At 39.6% G+C, this 17,706-nt stretch overlaps 1 protein-coding gene across 1 annotated transcript in view; it reads right to left on the reverse strand.

Moving 5' to 3' along the window:
- Positions 1–1,238: 1,238 nt before the first annotated feature.
- The window catches only part of CCDC60 (coiled-coil domain containing 60), a 210,336-nt gene continuing 193,868 nt past the window's right edge, over positions 1,239–17,706 (reverse strand). Inside the window, 5 exon segments of the mRNA XM_074296538.1 lie at positions 1,239–1,763; positions 1,765–1,797; positions 4,961–5,150; positions 6,516–6,647; positions 12,746–12,865. Coding sequence (XP_074152639.1) covers positions 1,497–1,763; positions 1,765–1,797; positions 4,961–5,150; positions 6,516–6,647; positions 12,746–12,865 — 742 coding nt within the window. The 3' untranslated portion in view covers positions 1,239–1,496.

Raw genomic sequence — 17,706 nt, forward strand, 5'->3', positions numbered from 1 at the left:
GGGTTAAGTGACTTGTCCTGCTATTAAGTGTCTGAGGCTGGATTTGAACTCGTGGAGGTGATTCTTTCTGATCCCAGATCTGGCACCTTATGCACTATGGTGCCATCTAGCTGCAAGATCTGTTTTAGGAAAATCAATTTGGCAGCTGAGTAGAGCATGAAATAGGGAGAAAATAGAGGTTGGTTGACCCCAGTCTCCCACTCATCCTTGACCACCATGTTGAATTTTCAGTCTGGGACTGACCTCTTGTGGTGTAAGTTAGAATTACTCTCCCCTCCCAAGCTGGGTATCTAAATGGATTAAGCATGAAATAAGAGCTTGTATCAGTCTGATGGCAGCATGAGAGGAGAGAAGAGGACATGGTCAAGACACATTACAAAGGTCCAATGGACAGTACTTGGCAACAGATTGGATAGAGGGAAGTGGGTAAGGGGTTAAGAATGATCCCTAGGTTTCCAGCCTGAGTGACTGGGGCAAAGATAGTTGTTAAATATTTACCAGTGTGCCCCTGTTCATTCATTTTCAGCTAAATTCTTCTTGAGACTAGATCCCACCTAGCTATGGAAGAATAAATGCTGGATACTTTAGAAATACCTTGAATCAAAACACAAATATTATCCCTATATTTTGAAAGATAGGAAGAAAGTCCAGGTTTCCTCTGTCATAAAAACAGAGCTCTAACTAGGGCTGGGTGACCTTCCCCAACCCATCTTAATTCTGCTGTCTTCCCTCTGTTAATTATCTCCAATTTATCCTGCATATAGTTTGCTTTGTACATATTTGTTTCCATTGTTAACTCTTTTGTTAGGTTGTAAACTCCTTGAGGGAGCTTTTTCAATTGTTAAGTTCCTAGAGGGAGTTTTTTAGATTGTAAGCTCCTCGAGGGATCTTTTGCCTCTTTTTGTATCCTCAGGACTTAGCACTGTGTCTGACATATAATAAGTGCTTCATAAATGTTAATTCTGTACAGTTGTAACTAATTGTAACCCTGCTGTCCCAGGTGCTGAAGTTTAGAAATCGTTAAAAGCCTTTCTTTTAGCAGTTTAGATATAACCTATCAGCACCTAACAGCACCTAGTAAGAATCACTAATAGGAAACTGCCAGGTGTTTCCTTTTCATTTTCTCCACTCTCCCCCCTTTCCACGGCCCGTGGCAGCCTTCCTAAGTGGTTTCGAGGTGTTTTATACCATTTTCCCCAGGTGCTGTCCCAGCTCACACCAAAAAACGTTCCTACATGTTCGATATTCATTTTCATTTTATTACCAACGATAAATTGCATTCGATGGGAATTGGTGGAATTGGGCCGAACCTGATAGAACACTAGAGTGATGGACCTGAGAGGAGGGAGGTAAGTGGTTTGGAGGAGCCTGGTGGATTGCAGAAGGCCGGTTTGTTGGAAAACAGAGCCCCAGTGGCAGATCACCTCTGGAGCTTGGCTTCTGGTATGGAAAGGGCTCCAAAGTGGGATGGAAGCTGAAATCCAGTTGGTTAGGCCTTATAGGGAATGAGAAGCTTGGGAGCTCTGACCAATCTGGGAAGCAGGTGAATTTGGCTTTCTTCCTCTCAGCATCTTCTCTCTGGGCACCAGCTGCCCAAAGGTTCCCATGTTTCCACCTACATCCCCCATCTTCTTCAATAGTGTTCCCATGATCAGGCTGGGCCATTTCTTGGTCTCTGGCTTTGGCTGCCCTATGGGGGTGGGGCACTGAAGCTTCGCATGGGGAGGTTGACCCGAGCCCCGAAGCCACTTGATATAGTCCCCCTTGAGGCATTTGGACAATATGTTCTCGTACAAACTGTGGGAAGAAAGGAAGAAACACAGTGAGTGGATGTGAGCAGAGAAGTGGGTCCCTCCCATGGTGGGGGGGGGGAAGCAGGGTCTGGGGACCCCATGGGAACCAAGGCTCATGGAATCTCAAAGTTGGAAGGACTGCAGTCCAGTGGATGCTAGTGGATGAAAATCCCCTCCTACAGCATTGTTGACAAGGAGTTCCATGACTTTTTTTTTTTTTTTTTTTTTTTTTTTTTTTTTTTTGTGCTGAGGCAATTGAGGTTAAGTGACTTGCCCAGGGTCACACAGCTAGGAAGTGTTAAATGTCTGAGACCAGATTTGAACTCAGATCTTCCTGACTTCAGAGCTGGTGCTCTATCCCCTGTGCCATCTAGCTGCCCCTCCATAACTCTTGATGGAATATGAGCCCATGACTCCCACAGATGGCCCATCTCCTCTGTGGGGAGGCTGAAGAGTGCAATGGAGAGAACATTAGCTCTGGAGTTCAAATTCTGCCCCAACCCTATTGTTGTTATTAAATCATGTCCTTCTCTTTGTGACTCCATTTGGGGTTTTCTTGGCAAAGGTAACAGAAGTGATTTACCATTTCCTCCTTCTCCAGCTATTTAACCTCAACATCCTCATCTACAAAATGGGGATGATAATCCATGCTGATTTCTCAGGGTGATTTATAGGATCACATGTGGAACTGTATAGGACCCTCAGTGGTCAATCATTCCAATACTTCATCATGACAGTTGAGAAAACTGGAGCCCAAAGAGAGAAGTCACATAGAAAGTAAGCAGGGGGGCAGAAATTCAATTATATAGACCATGGGAATTGAGATCTATAATAGATCTTAAAGATTGATTAAGTCCAGTCCCCTTCATCTTACAGATGAGTTGGAGATCCATTCAAGTTCAATGACTTGCCCAAGATCATGCAGCTAAGAGTAAGGGACAAAGCTGGAATTCGAATCCAGTTCTCTAACTCCCGATCTGGAGGTTGTTTCACATTGCCTCAATGATGAGGCGCAAATATGAAAATGGATAAAAAAACACTTTGCAAATTTTAGAGCTCTCTATAAATCTAGGCTATCATTAATAATGCAGGAGAATTTTGGAGAAATTGCTTCTCTTTCTCTGTATTTTTGCTTTTTTATCCTATATTTCTTCTGATACTTTTCATTTTCAACAAATCCCACATTCATTTTGATGGCGTGAAAGTCTCTCGGCATCTTTTCAACTTCTCTCTTCTCCTCCCCCACAGTTCCTGAAGGGACATTGGGAGACAAGATGGAGGAAGACAGGAAATCCACATCCTCCCCTGCTTTATGTATTAAGACAGGACCAGGTATGTGATAGCAAGCTTGGGCCTGATTCAGAGAGCTAATTGTTAAATTTTTCAGCATGAGTATTTCTATTTCTGAATGAGCAAATGCTACAAATCAGAGCTTGATTTCTTAATTTGTTCATTGTATGGACTTAAGAAAGCAATGAAGAAAATATTAATGCAGATTAAATTTAAAAATATATTTTACATGCATTTTTTTTTTACCAGACTCCCACTGGGCAGGACAAATTTCTAGCAGCGAGGCTGGAGTTTCTGGCCGCATTATTGCTAGGGACTGTGCGCCGGACAAAACTAAGTACATCACAAATATCATCTACTTTGACTTGACTTAGGAAAGGGCAGAGTTCTATTGTCTAGATTTCCTAGGACATTTACTTGATATGGGCAGCTCTTTTTTATACATTCCTTAAGGTAAGGGACTATTTTTTTTTATTTGATATAAGAAAAGCATGCAGAACAATGCTCTGGACATTCAATAATTAGTGTTCAAAGGATCCTAAATCTAACACTGGAAGGAACCCCCAAAGACCCTCTAGTCCAACCTCCCCTTTTTTTTACAGATAAAGAAACTGAGGCACAGAGAGGAGAAGGATTTCTTCCAGCAATATGCTTCAGAGTGGGTATTATAGGTCGAAAATTGGAAGGGATTTCAGGAGGCTTCAAATCCAATCAACTATTTGGATGGATGAGGGGAGACCCAGAGAAGAGAAGGCATTTGTTTCTCCAGGTCCCAGTGATTCATGACCCCAACCCTCTTTTTTCACTGTTGCTTCCTTGCTAATCAGCAGAAAAATATTCAGGGGGAGTATTTCTTTCCTCCAGAATCTTAGGGATTGTGGCCAGGATTAGAACCTCTTCCAAGGGGGTGAAGGGTAAGTTCTCCAGGAGGGGCCGAGTCTATGATGATCAGGCCATTCGTATACAATACTGCCCACTATTTTTTTCTGATACTAGTATTGTTCTGAGATCCCACCTCAATAACCTAATTAGAGGCACAGTAGATAGAGCACCGGGCCTGGATGCAGAATGATCTGAGCTCAGATGTGACCTCAGATATGTACTTGCTGTATCACCTTGGACAAATCACTTAACTCTGCTTGCCTCAGTTTCCTAATTTGTAAAATGCGCTGGAGAAGGAAATGGAAAAAGCCCTCCAGTATCTTTTCTAAGAAAACCCCAAATGGAGACAGAGTTGGACATGACTGAAATGACTCAACAGCGATGATGATTATAGCAAAGAGCAGACTAGAGTCAGAGGAATTTTTAGCTTTCTCCATGAATGCAAATGACTTGAATAATCCCTGAATAGCAGTGACCCTCAAGATCTGTGCTCACACAGGAGATGAGGTTCCTTTCTGAAATTTCTCTCAGGGATTTTTTACATTTCCAGTTAAGCTTCTGCATTGAAACGATCCTGGGAATGTCCCAGGCTTCTCAATGATCCTTCCTATGTCCCAAGGTCCAGCTGACTCACACTTTTTCCTTGGAGAAGGAGCCCCTCAATGCAAATTGGTAACCATGTGGGGAACCATGGGTCAGAACAGGGAATAAGTCTTTGAAGACATTTGTTAAAATGTAGATATTACACCTTAGAGCAGTAATACTTTAGTTTGAATTAATTTTTTAGTTTAGTTCTTTTTACTTAGGGAGATTCTGAGCCAATGGGAAGAGTGAACAAGGGAGTTTCAAAAAGGGTGATGGAATTAGAAGTCAGAGAGACCCCAGTCAGCCAAGGGGTCACATACAGAGACTGGATCAGGGGAAGGGTAAAGCATCCAGGGGTGATTGTGGGAAGTGGATGGAGTCTCCAGGGAGCAGACCTTCATGAGGCTTACCTCAATGGCCACGGCGATGTCAGGGGAGCAGATTTCCCATGTACGGAGGTCCTGTAGCACTTTCAGGAGTACGTGTGGACGAATTCTGAGATCCAAATTCTCTCCATGCTTTTGCAATTTCTGTAGGATTTTCTTGGCAGGACGGTATTTCTTTAAGTCTTCCGGGAGTTTAGATAACAAATCAAAATACCTTCATTTCCAATAGAAGACATCCAGTTAGAGGAGTTGCTAAAGAAATTTTCTTTGGGAGTCCCTTAGGCCCATAAGCTGCTTTCCAGGAAAGTGGAAAGAGTCAAAAGGCTTGAGCCTCAACAAATTTGTGCAACAAAGTTGGTGGGCTATAGATTCTCTAAGGACTTTTCTCAGTTCTGATAATCTCTGTTCTAAGCCCCCTCCCACCTCTGACTTCCCATGTCCTAAGGCCCTTCCCAACTCTGACATAACATTCTCTAAGGCCCCTCCCAGTCCAGGCACTCTGTTCTAAGCTGCCTCACAGCCATGACATCCCCTGTTCTAAGCTCCCTCCCAGCTCTGACATCCCCTGTTCTGAGATCCCTCCTACCTTTGACATTCTTTTTTCTAAGTGTTTTCCTAATTCTGGTATTCTCTGGGAATATTTAAGGTACCTGAGAAGACATATTGATTCTATATCTTAAGATTCCAATTTGCTCCAGGGATCTCTCCAATAAATGCTTGGGGATTGTCTTTGTACCTTCATCCCTACTTGTCACATAGTAGGTGCTTAATGTTTTACCAGTAGGATATTACAAGCAACCACTTGTAGAGACCCCAAACAATTCCTCAGTCTCTGGTAGGGTCATTAGTGGTTTTTTGGGAAGTTTTCTACTTACTCTCATGGTTTATTTTCTCTCATCCCACAATTCTCTGTTTTCTGGATCAGGGTAGTTGTTTTTTTTTTTAGCTCTCATGAATCTTTGTCAATAGTGATAACGCTACTTGTGTATTCCCTTTTCGATTCTTTGTATGTGTGGTTTCTCCCTTTTATAATGTAACCTCCTTGATGTCAGGGATAATTTTTCTTTTATTTATATCTCCAATGCTTAGCAAAGTGTCTGGCATATAGTAGGTGACTTGTTTTTTTATTCATTCATTCATTCATGGTCCCAGAGCTCCCTTTCAGTTTTAGATTTAATTCTATGATGAGGAATGAGAAGCAGAGTAATGGAAAAAAGCCTGGATGGAGACCCAGAAAATCTGGGTTTGCTCCCTAAAACTTGTGTCATCTTGGGAAAGACTTTTCTCCTCTGTGTGCCTAAGTTTCTTCCTCTGTAAAATGAGGGTCTTAAGAACAAGTTTTTTTCTATTTTAAGGTGTGTGTGTGTGTGTGTGTGTGTGTGTGTGTGTGTGTGTGTATGCGTGTTGGTTTTAGGACCAAGAACAGAGCTCTCATTGAGCTCAGAATTTGGACTCTTCTGGGGGTTGTGTAGTCAAAGGCACTTTAGGGGATTGACACTTTTCTATATCCCTAAGAATATATGGGATGATGGATATGCCAGGGAAGACCCTCCCTGATTGAATCATTTCCCTTCCTCACCAGTGGTTAGCCAGTTCTTCAGCATCTCCTCTTGTTATAGTGATTGGATGTCTCATTTTTTCTATGTCATCATGAAAATTGGAAACAATGGTGAAAGCAAAAAACTTCTGGATGCCCCTTTCTTCCTGTCTCCTATAAAACAGATTTGGAGAGCAGGAAAAAATCAGTATTCCATCTTGGCCAGTTGACAACCTACCCGTCTTTCGAGGTCTAGTGCAAATGTCCCTTCTCTCAAGCAAGAAGCAATATCTCCTCTGGAAGGACAGGGCTGCTGGTTTATGCTGTGCTTAGTCTTCTATATTCTCCTTCTTAACTTCACAAGAGCCTCAGTTTCCTCATTTGTAAAGTAGCAATGATAATAGCAGCTACCTTACAGGGTTGGACTGATTATCACTATGTAAATTTGAGCCTTCAACAAACATACAAAGAATTTGAATTCAAGGACTTTGATTATTACTATGTTCCCAAAGCGTAGGGGTAACAGTGAATAGAGCACTGGGACTGGAGTCAGGAAGATCTGAGTTCAAATCCAGATTTATTTACTAGCTCTGTGACCCTGGGCAAGTCCTTTAATCCCTATTTGCCTCCGTTCCTCATCTGTAAAATGGGGACGCACTAAAAGAGGAAACAAGCCATTCTAGCATCATTACCAAGTAAACTCCATGGGATCACTTAGATTTGGACACAACTAAACAATGACAACAATCCCAATGTGTAGCATGGTGAAGAGTGAGCCAGTCTTGGAACCCAGAAGAAATAGGTTCAAATTTTGCCTCTAACCCATACTAATTCTCGGCAAGTTACCGAATCTCTCAGTGCCCCTAGCATGGCTTCAAGAGTCCAAGTTGTAAAAAAATATTGCCCTAAATTAGTAGAGGGATAGTCTTCCTCTCAACTAATGAAATCCCAAGTTCAGTTCCCATTATTATCCCCAACTTATAGGAGGACATGGACAAGAGTTTTCTCATACAGGGGGCCCTGAATAGATTTGCTAATTGGAGGGAGCATCCAAACATGAGAAGGATCATGGCTTTATTGGAAGATGTGATTCTCCCAACAATGTGACTAGTACAGTGTTCTGAAATTCAATTCTATTGAGCATCTACTCTAGGCCAGGAACTGGGAATACAAAGAAAAATAGTAATACTCCCTGCCCACTGGGAACTTATATTCCTTTTGGGGGAGAAGCAATGTGTATATAGAAAATTAAATTAAATATATGATGTTAAAAGGGCAGGGGAGGGAATGACATGAAGAGTCTAAGCATTTACTATGTGCCAGGCCCTCTGCTAGACATTAAGATTACTATTAACTCCTTGATGGAATTGCTTTTTTCTTACTTTTCTTTGTATCCCTCGCATTTAGAAAGTAGCACACAGTAGGCACTTAATAAATGTTTGTCTTGACTTATTCTATTGGGTTAAACAAAATATATATTTGTATATGTATCTACAAACACACTATAGAAGTTTAAATATATGTGTATGTAGTTAAATACTATACCAAATAAATACAAGGAAGATTTGAGAGAGGCTTCCATAGGACTAGGAAAGGTGGCAGATACCAGTTGACTTGAACTGAGTCTTGAAGGAAGGTTGAAATTCTAAGTAGATGTAAGAAAGTAATATATTCCAGGATTTTAGGAGTGCAGAATGGGCTAGGATTGATATAGACGGATAGGAAGAAGGAAGGAACAAAGGAATGAAGGAATGAAGGAATTTAATGGGAAGAAAGAGAAAGTCCTAAGTATGAGAGCTCCAGCTTATACCATCTATAATTCAAAACCAGAGGGATTCTGGGTAGTGCCATAGGAAAGGAGCTATCAGCTCCTTCCCAATAATGTTGCTAATGTTGATCTGATTATTGGTGTCTGTGCACGATCTGGAAAAAGCCTGGAAAAGGGAATATGTTCAGCATCTGAGCAGATGTTAAGTCTTTAGTCCTGACTGTTGGTCAGGGTAGAAGTGGTGGATCCTGATATCTGGCTGGTGGAAAAAGAGGGAGGGATATTTGAGGGACTTACCTTCTTTATTCAATCAATAAGAATTTCATATTAAGCACCTATTCTGTGCTAGACACTGGGAATGCAGTTACCAAAAGTGAAATCATTCTTGCTCTCAAGGAATTGGAATTTACTCAATCATATTGAGTCCTTTACCTCTTCCAAGGTGAGCACTCAGTAAATGCTTATGAAATAAATGAATTCTTTATAGTGCCATTTATTTCTTTGTGGGATTGCTCCGATGGGCTTATACCCATGGGGGTAATGGAGTAGTTGTTGTTATTAGTAGTGAGAATACATTGGCCCCAAACGCAGCCAAGAGTCTTTCCCACAAGCCAGATGTAGTCCAGATGGGCAGCTGGCATTTGCAAGAGATTATGAAGCAATAAGGGGTGACTGTTTGTGACTGAGGATGAAGCCAGAATATTGATTTCTCTCTCGGCTTCTCCTTGAGGCGGCCAGTCCATCAGCATCACTGACAGACTCCTCCTTGGGTGAAGATTCCTGTTTTAGGGGTTCTTGGGGGGGAAAGGAGATGGACCTATATAATTCCTAGGAGGTTCCTAGATAGTCACTGGATAAGTTCCAAGACAGGTGTATTTAATGTTCGTACCGCTATCCCTCTTTCTTTTTGCCAGGTAGGATGGTCAATAAAATTTGTGTGCTTTACTATCTGAATATATTTATGGATTTTTGGCACAGTATTTGTTGGACTGCTTTGTTCCCTTCTGGGAATCTTTAAAAAAAAAAGGAAGCTGCTTGACTCTAGGGCATGAGCCCTTCCTCTACCATCCCCATTTCTTGGAACCCCACGTATGACTCAGGAGGACAAACTCTGCCCCTTGGATTCATTGTTTCATTCTGCCCCCTTTTCTCCACACTGCTACCCTGCCAGAATATGACCCTTCTTTTTAGGCCTGGTGTTAGGTTCTTACTAAGTGCTAATGAGATAATGAGATATTAGGTTCTTACTAAGTGCTAGGTTGGTACTTGACAATTCTCTAGTTCCGGCCTTTCCTGGGAGTTTTACTTGTGAATTTCTGGGGAAGAGCTTGCATGCTTAGGAGGAGCAAGTTCATTGGTTGAAGTAATTTTTCCCAGAAGCCCTTGCATTATCCCACACCCATTCTCTGGGAGGATAAAAGAGGGAAGTCACCACTCTGGACGAGAGTTGACAGCAACTGTCTGGAGACAACGATTCTCTACAGGAAGAAGAATCTGTCAGAGAGATTTGAGTTAACACAGCAGATCTCCTCCCAGAGAGCAATCGGCAGCTTCTGGGAAAAATTACTTCAACCAATGAACTTACTCCTCCTAAGCATGCAAGCTCTTCCCCAGGAATTCACAAGTAAAACTCCCAGTAAAGGCCGGAACTAGAGAATTGTCAAGTACCGACTTAGCACTTAGTAAGAACCTAATATCTCATTATCTCATTAGCACTTAGTAAGAACCTAACAGCCTGGTTCAATTGATCACCACCCTTCCCTTTCCTGAGTGCCACATCCCATCTAACATCAGAGGTGTGTGGCAGTACTCATGAGTAGGAATACTGAGAGGGAGGAATGATTTGACCACAGCTCATCATACAGCCCAGAGGAGCAGGGCTTTGAACTCAGATATTCCTAACACAATCCATGCTAATTGGATAATGCTGATTCTCTCTTTTCTTCTTTAAAAAATTCAAATCATCAATTATACCTGTGAAGTAAATTAAAATGAGTTTACATATTAGTCATACTTCAAGAAAAATAAAATGAGAAAATTATACTCCATTTTATTCAGAATTCATCAATTCTCTCCCTGGAAGTAGATAGCTTTTTTTTTTTTTTTTTCAATCATGAGCTCTTTGGAATTATCTTGGATCACTGTATTGATAAGTCACAACTGATTATCACTGCAACATTGTCATTACTGTGCACAATGATCTTTGGTTTTTATTTCACTTTGTATCAGTTCATAAAGATCTCACTAAACCATTCTCCTTGTCTTGTTCCATAGCACAATAGTAACTCTATAAAAATCATATGCTACAACTTATTTGGGCACTTAAGTGGCACAATGGCTCTCCACCACTTGAGTCTGAATCCAGGTTCACTTACTAACTGTGTGACCTTGAGCAAGTAACTTAACCCTATTTCTGTTAGTTTCTAATTCTTTGCCACCACAAAAAGAGCTGGTATAAATATTATTGTACATATAGGTAAATTTCCTTTTTTTAAAAATTACTTCGGGATTCAGACCTAGTGGATCAAAGGTTATGCATGGTTATATAGACATTTGGTCTTTGTTCTAAATTGTTTTCCAAGAATTGCTGGACTGGTTCACTATTCCATCAATACTTCAGTAGTCCATCTATTTTTCACTCATCTCTACAGGCACTGGTCATTTCTGATAGTGGTATCTCAGGGCTGTTTTAATTTGCCTTTCTCTAATCAATAACCCACCCAGCAAGAGTGAGTATGATTTGTCAGGGGAAAAATGGATATTTAATGAAATATAGAACTTGCAACCATTTCTGATGAAAAAAAAAACCCCAAACCTGAATAGATTTGTCATCAAACCAAGATTCAAGAGAAACATAAAAAGAATACACATGAAAATAAATCATAAAGGTCTCAATCAAGTTCAGCTGTTTATATTTCTATATGGGAAAGTCATATATGTAGAGTATTTTTTAGAACATTTATTTTTCATATGCCAATTGCTGGTTTTGATTTCTTCAGAAAATTATTTATATCATTTGACCAATATCAATTGAGGAATGATTATTTATAAATTCAATTCAATTTTATGTGTAGTATATACATTTATGTATATGTAAATATATATTTATATATATTTGACAAATGCCTTTATCAGAGAAACTTGCTGTGAAAATGTTGATATTACTTCATTGTCTATAGTGCCTTTTTTTTTTTTAGCAAAATGTAGTTTTCCTAATCATTTCTTTTAATTAGTTCTATTTTTGCTTTCCTTTGTTTAGAGTATGATCATTACTCCTGAAACATATTAGATTCAGCTGAAGCATATTAGATTCTGCTTCAGTCCTTTATTTTAACTCTGTGTGTTTCTGTTTTAAGTGTCTCTTTTGCAACCAATATAATGTTGGATTCTGGTTTCTAATCCATTCAGCTATCTGCTTCCATTTTATGGGTGCACTTAACCCATTTCCATTCACAGTTATGATTACTATGTATTTCTATTTTTCTTCTTCTTTTTTATCCTGTTCCTTCTCAAATGTCGATTTTGCTTTTAATTACTGTCTTCCTAATGTGTCTTTCCTTTTGGGATTCTTCTCATTTTCTCATCCCCTTCTCTTCCTATTTCTCTATTGGGTAAATTACTTTTCTATAACTGAAATGTGTACATATATTCTTCCCTCTGTGAACCAATTCCAACGAGAGTGAGATTTGAACATTGCCCACCATCTCCCATTTTCCCTTTTTATTATAAAAGTTCTTTTTTTATACCTCTTTTATGTAAAAAAAATTCCCATTCTACTTTCCTCCTCCTTACCCCTACATTTTTTGGCGAGCATCTCAACATAATTGACTCACACCTATGTCTTCTGACTATGTAGACTCTTTATATACCCTAATAATACATCCTAATTTTTACCTTAATAATGATTAAGTCCTTAGGAGTTGTATGTATTATTATCTTTCCATATTCAAATGTAAACAGTTGAACTTTATTGAAACCCTTATGAATACTCATAAAATACCCTTTTATGTTTCTCTGGAGTCTTGTGTTTGAATGACAACTTTTCTATTCAGCTCTGGTCTTTTTTTAATGGGAATGCTTAAAAGACCTCTGTTTCACTAAATATCCATTTTTTTCCTCCCTGAAAGCTTATACTCAGTTTTTCTAGGTGGGTGATTCTTGGTTGTAATACTAACTCCTTTGCTTTCTGGAATATTATTTCCCAAGACTTCTGTTCCTTTACTGTAGAAGTTGCTAAATCTTGTGTGATCCTGATTTTGGCTCCACCATATTTGAATTTTTTTTTTTTGCTGCTTGAAGTATTTTTTTCTTTTGACCTGGTAACATAATATTCCTGGAAGTTTTCATTTTGGGATATCTTTCTGGAGGCGATGGGTTGCCTTTCACTAGAGAGATCAGAGGGATTGAAGAGTTCCCCAGATAGTAAGAAGGCAGAGGTAGGATATGACTCCTATCTTCTAAGCCTTGTCATAATGCCATTTGCCCCATTTATAGAGATTCTTACTTGGTGAGGATTTCTAGTCTGTCTTGCAGACAGAAACCAGCCTCCTGTGCGATGCTGAAAAACTTGGCTCTCATGTTGGCACATACATTGCTCTTGGCTTCTGAAACACCACCAGGATAGCTGCAGAGAGAGAAAGGTGAAAAAGAAAAGCAATAAATCAAAACCATGAAGTTGGAATAGGCTTAGGTGAGGTGAGAAATGAAGGTTTTTTGTTAGCTTGATTTTGGTCTGCACCTTTGATTTTTTATCATTGTATGGGGACTTTCCAGTGTGGAAATTCTCTTCACTGATTTAGATGAGTAACTTGCAATGGGATGCAACTTCTAGGGAAATGTTGCAATAACTGTGGGGTCCTTTGGCCTTAGAAATGTTATAGTAAATTTTTTCTTCCCTTAGCTTCTAGGGAAATGTTGCAATAAACCCGAGGCCCTCTGATTTTAGGACAAACATTGATGACTGTCATCTTGTTTGTCGATAACCCTAATGTCTTCTGGCCTTGGGCTGGCTTTAGGAATATTATAGTCCCACAAACATTGCTGACTGTCAGATAAACAATCTGTTAGTCAGTGATAACCAAGTTCCTGAGACAATAGTGAACAGCCGACTCCTCAAATCTACCAGGAAGTCATAAAATTAGCAAATAAGCAACATGAAGCTCCTGGTCTAACTTTTTCCTATACATTTATCTTCTTGCTCCTAGATCTTTGCTAAATTCTTTAGTAACTTAGCCCACTTCAATTGGTGTTACAATTATAATAAACTTTGCCCCTTGACTTAGAGATGGGTTCGAGCTTGCAAATTTCTTTTTGAGACAACTTGTGACACTCTGCAACCCCAACCTTTTAGGGTCACCTTTGAACCTCAACATTTAGAAGCAGCATGGGGCAGTTAGAGGTTAAGTAACTTGTCATCTCTGTCACATTGCCATTCAAGAGCTCTGGTGGTACTATGAGCTCATACCCCACCCCCCATCACCCCAAGAATCAGGATGTGCCCATTGGTCACAATCCCATGCCTAACCAGAACTGAAACAGAATATTGTTTTCATTCTTCTCTTGTTATCCCTCTGCTGCAAAGCAAAACTAGGATGTGGTGCCTCAAGGTACTCATAACACCCTGTTGTTCTCCTTCCCCCAGAATGGCTACAGGGTTAAGTGACTTGATTAAGGTAACACAGCTGGTCAGATTTCTTAGGTCAGATTTGAATTCAGAAAGATGAATCTTCCTGATTCCAGGCACTGTCATCTACTGAACCACCCAACTGGTTACTTTGAAATAGCTCTGAGCATTCAGATGTTCTTTCTTACATCAAGATGAAATCTTTGTCACTTGTACCCATTACCTTCTAATCCTATCACCCAAGAGTCCCTCAAATATTGGAGGGCAGCTGCTGTGACTTCCTCTGTCTTTTCTTCTTTGGGTTTAACATTCCCAGTTCTTATAACTCTTTCTCCTGTGGCATCCACAACAATGCAGTGACAAACAATTTCGCCTTACAGACAGAGACTTGCCTCATGTAAATGCAGGGAAACAATTTAGGGTTGACCTAGTCAGAATGCACCACAAAAGACTAGTCCTTTTATTGCTGGCAGATGTTAATAATAATAGTAGCAATGTAGCTCTGCCTGCTTCACATAGCCTTTTATTCTTGCCTCGAGCTTTATTTGCATGAGAACCAAAGCAGATTTGGGGAGTGAGGGGAGCCTTTTAACCTCAGGCCCCACAGAGCTCTTATAAAACTTCTTAAGGTGGAACCGCTGAGATACAGTTTGGGGATGTCATCTCAAAATCAGGACTTTATTATAGAAATTAAAAAAAATTCTAACCCCAAGTGAGAAAGCTGTCTAGGACCAAAGGACCTTACATGGGCATTAGGGAAAAGAGAATACAAAGAACAGGCTTACACACAGTTTTCTGCTATCCTTTTCTAGCTTTTCTTGTCTGGCTTAAAGCCCAGCTTATACAGCAGGATGAATATAAAATCAATTTATCCCTGTTAAGGTGAAACTTTCTAGCCTCTGCACATCTGCAGATGGGATGAAGGCTAAATAACTGAAGATGCTAAATGTTTTTGTTTAGTCATTTCAGTCATGTCTGACTCTGTGACTCAGATGGGGTTTTCTTGGCAAAGATACTGGAGTGATTGGCTATTAGGTTCTTACTAGGTGCTAAGTCGGTACTTAATTCTCTAGCTCAGGGTTCACACCTTTAGTTCACACCTTTAAAAGGAGCAAGTTCATTGGTTGTAAGTAGTTCCCACAAGCCCCTGGAGTACCAACAAGCCCATTCTCTGGGAGGATAAAAGAGGAGGGCAGTAAGGAAGGAAGCAGTCTGGATTGGGTCAAGGACAAGACTTCCCAAGAGAACTTCAGGGAAGCTGGAGAAGATTCAGAGCCAGGATTCAGGAAGAAGAGGATTCAAGATTCTACTTTTGCTCTGGCTGAAGGCTCCAGTAGCCTCCCAAGAAACCTGCTCACAGAGAAAAGGATTTACAGAAAAGAAACCTAACAGTTGGCTATTTCCTTCTCCGGCTTATTTTACAGAGGAGGAAACTGAGGCACACAGGGTGAAAATAATACATCTAGTAAGGGTCTGAGACCATCTTTGAACTAGATCTTCCTGACTTCCTGTTGTTCTGTGTGCATGGCACCTAACTGCCCTGAAGAGCCTAAGTAGCTGAAGTCTGAAAGAAGACAAAGGAGATTGATTTGGTGATCAGTAGAGCTTCTTCTTTGGTATAGAGTAATTCAGAGAAAGGCACTGCCATCACCGGAGGATACTGACAGGTCCATAGTACCTGAAGTGTGACTGGGGAGTATTGAATAATATTGAACATGCTATGAAGGTTTTTTTTTAAATAAGCCACTCTGTTCTCAACAAGAAAGTCTGTTTTATTCTTAATTCATAGTCAAACACTGTGGGATAAAAGTTTAAAACTAATTTTGTGGCAGGAGGATTCTGGATCTGTAAATTTCAAGTTCTTCAGATTCCCCCAACAAATAGAACAAATTTGCATCTCAGGCCAAATATAGACTGGTGAAAAATCAAGAAGACTTGGAGCAAAACAGGGTCCTCCTAGTACAACCTGAGAAGACCCAGAAGAAAGAGTCGACCAGGTGATAAACCCATGTGAAATACAAATACCTCCAGGCCAGACGTATTCCATAGAAACACCAAATGGAAATCCCAAGGTTAACTGGGTCTGGCTGTTGCCTTATCAGGAACCACAGAAACTTTCACCTCCCAAACTGTATGTGGAGTTGGGGTTCTGAGCCCAGGAAGATTGCTGGGGAATTCCCATCAGGCCCAGCTGTGTTGCAGAGACCAGACCCTGGGCAAGAAGGAACGAATATACTGGGAATGCAAAAGCAATGGAGCTGGTATTTGCAGGAGGGGAGGGAGTGTTTGGTTTGGAATTCCAGGTCAGAGAGAGAGCCAAAGTGAAACTAGAGGCACCATTCCTCCATTCCATGATTAGAGTTATTTACACTAACATTTCTCATTACCAAAAAAAAAAATGAATTGTCAAAGAAGAAAGAACCCAAACATAGAAACTTATTATGGGAACAGGGAAGACTGGGGTTCAACTTCATAGAACTCAAAAAAGACTTCAAAAATCAAATGAGACACATTGGGGAAAAACTTTTAAAAATCCAAGAAAAACAAGATTATGGAAAATGTTAATCAACTAGAAAAGGAGATAGGTTTTCAAAGATGCAAATAACTTTTTGAAAATTAGCATTGGGCAGAGGAAAACCAGTGAAGGTATGAGACCAAGAAAAAACAGAATATAAAGAATGAAAAGAATGTGAAACATCTTAGAAAAAAATGACAGATCTGGAGAACAGATCAAGAAGAGAAAATATAAGAATAATTGGACCTGAACACTGTGACCAAAAAAAGAATCTTGACATAATAATGCAAGATATAATTAAATGAAATTGTCCTGGAATGATAGAACATGAGGGATTAGTAGAAATAGAAAAAAAAATCCACTGATCAGCACTTCAATGAGATCCTTTGTGGAAAACACATAGGAATATTATTGCCAAATTTCAAAACCTTCAGATCAAAGAGAAAATTTTGCAAGAAACAAGAAAAAAAGAATTCAGATATGCCAGAACTACAATTAAAATTGCACAAGACTTATCAGCAGCCACAATAAAAGGATCTCAGGTCCTGGAAACATACATAACAGCAGTCTTAAAAGAACATGGCCTGTAGCCAAAAATATCATAGCCAACAAAATAGACATTCAATGAACTTGCAGATTTTCAGGACTTTCAATCAAACCTGAACTCAATAGAAAATTTAGCATATAAGAGCCAATATGAAAGATGATTTTCAAGGAACTTAGCATGGACAAATCATTTATGTTTTTTACATGAGAATATATACCATATGGTTAAAATTGAAATCAGCAATTGGACAGCTCAAAAGAAAGATTGGGGCAAAGTTACATTACATGCCAGTCATATTAATATTGTTTTAGATGTATGTTACATATGGATAAATGCATATATATATATATATACACATATGTAAGTGTGTGTATCTAAGAAAATGTAGATATGTGTGCAGGTTGCTCTATGTATGTGTGTATATATGTATATGGTTCTGTGGGTAGATGTGAATGTATATGTGTGTGTGTATATATATATATATATATATATATATATATATATATATATATATTTGTGTGTGTATGGGTGGGGATGTGTGTATGTATATAGCATATATTTGTGCTTAACTATAGCCTGCTTTGAGGAGGAGGGGAGGATGAAAGGGGAAAAAAAGAATAAAATAAAAAAAATATACAGCAGAGAACAAAAGAATAATCTACAAGGAAGCAAAGATGAACACTCATGAATATATTTTTTTCTACTATTATAGATCATTTCTTGAACTGCTAATTTACTGTTATGCATTTTGAATCCTCTCATGTTCTGTTGAGCACTTGA

This window comes from Sminthopsis crassicaudata, chromosome 1 (genome assembly GCF_048593235.1).
Source record: "Sminthopsis crassicaudata isolate SCR6 chromosome 1, ASM4859323v1, whole genome shotgun sequence".
Lineage (NCBI taxonomy): Eukaryota > Metazoa > Chordata > Mammalia > Dasyuromorphia > Dasyuridae > Sminthopsis > Sminthopsis crassicaudata.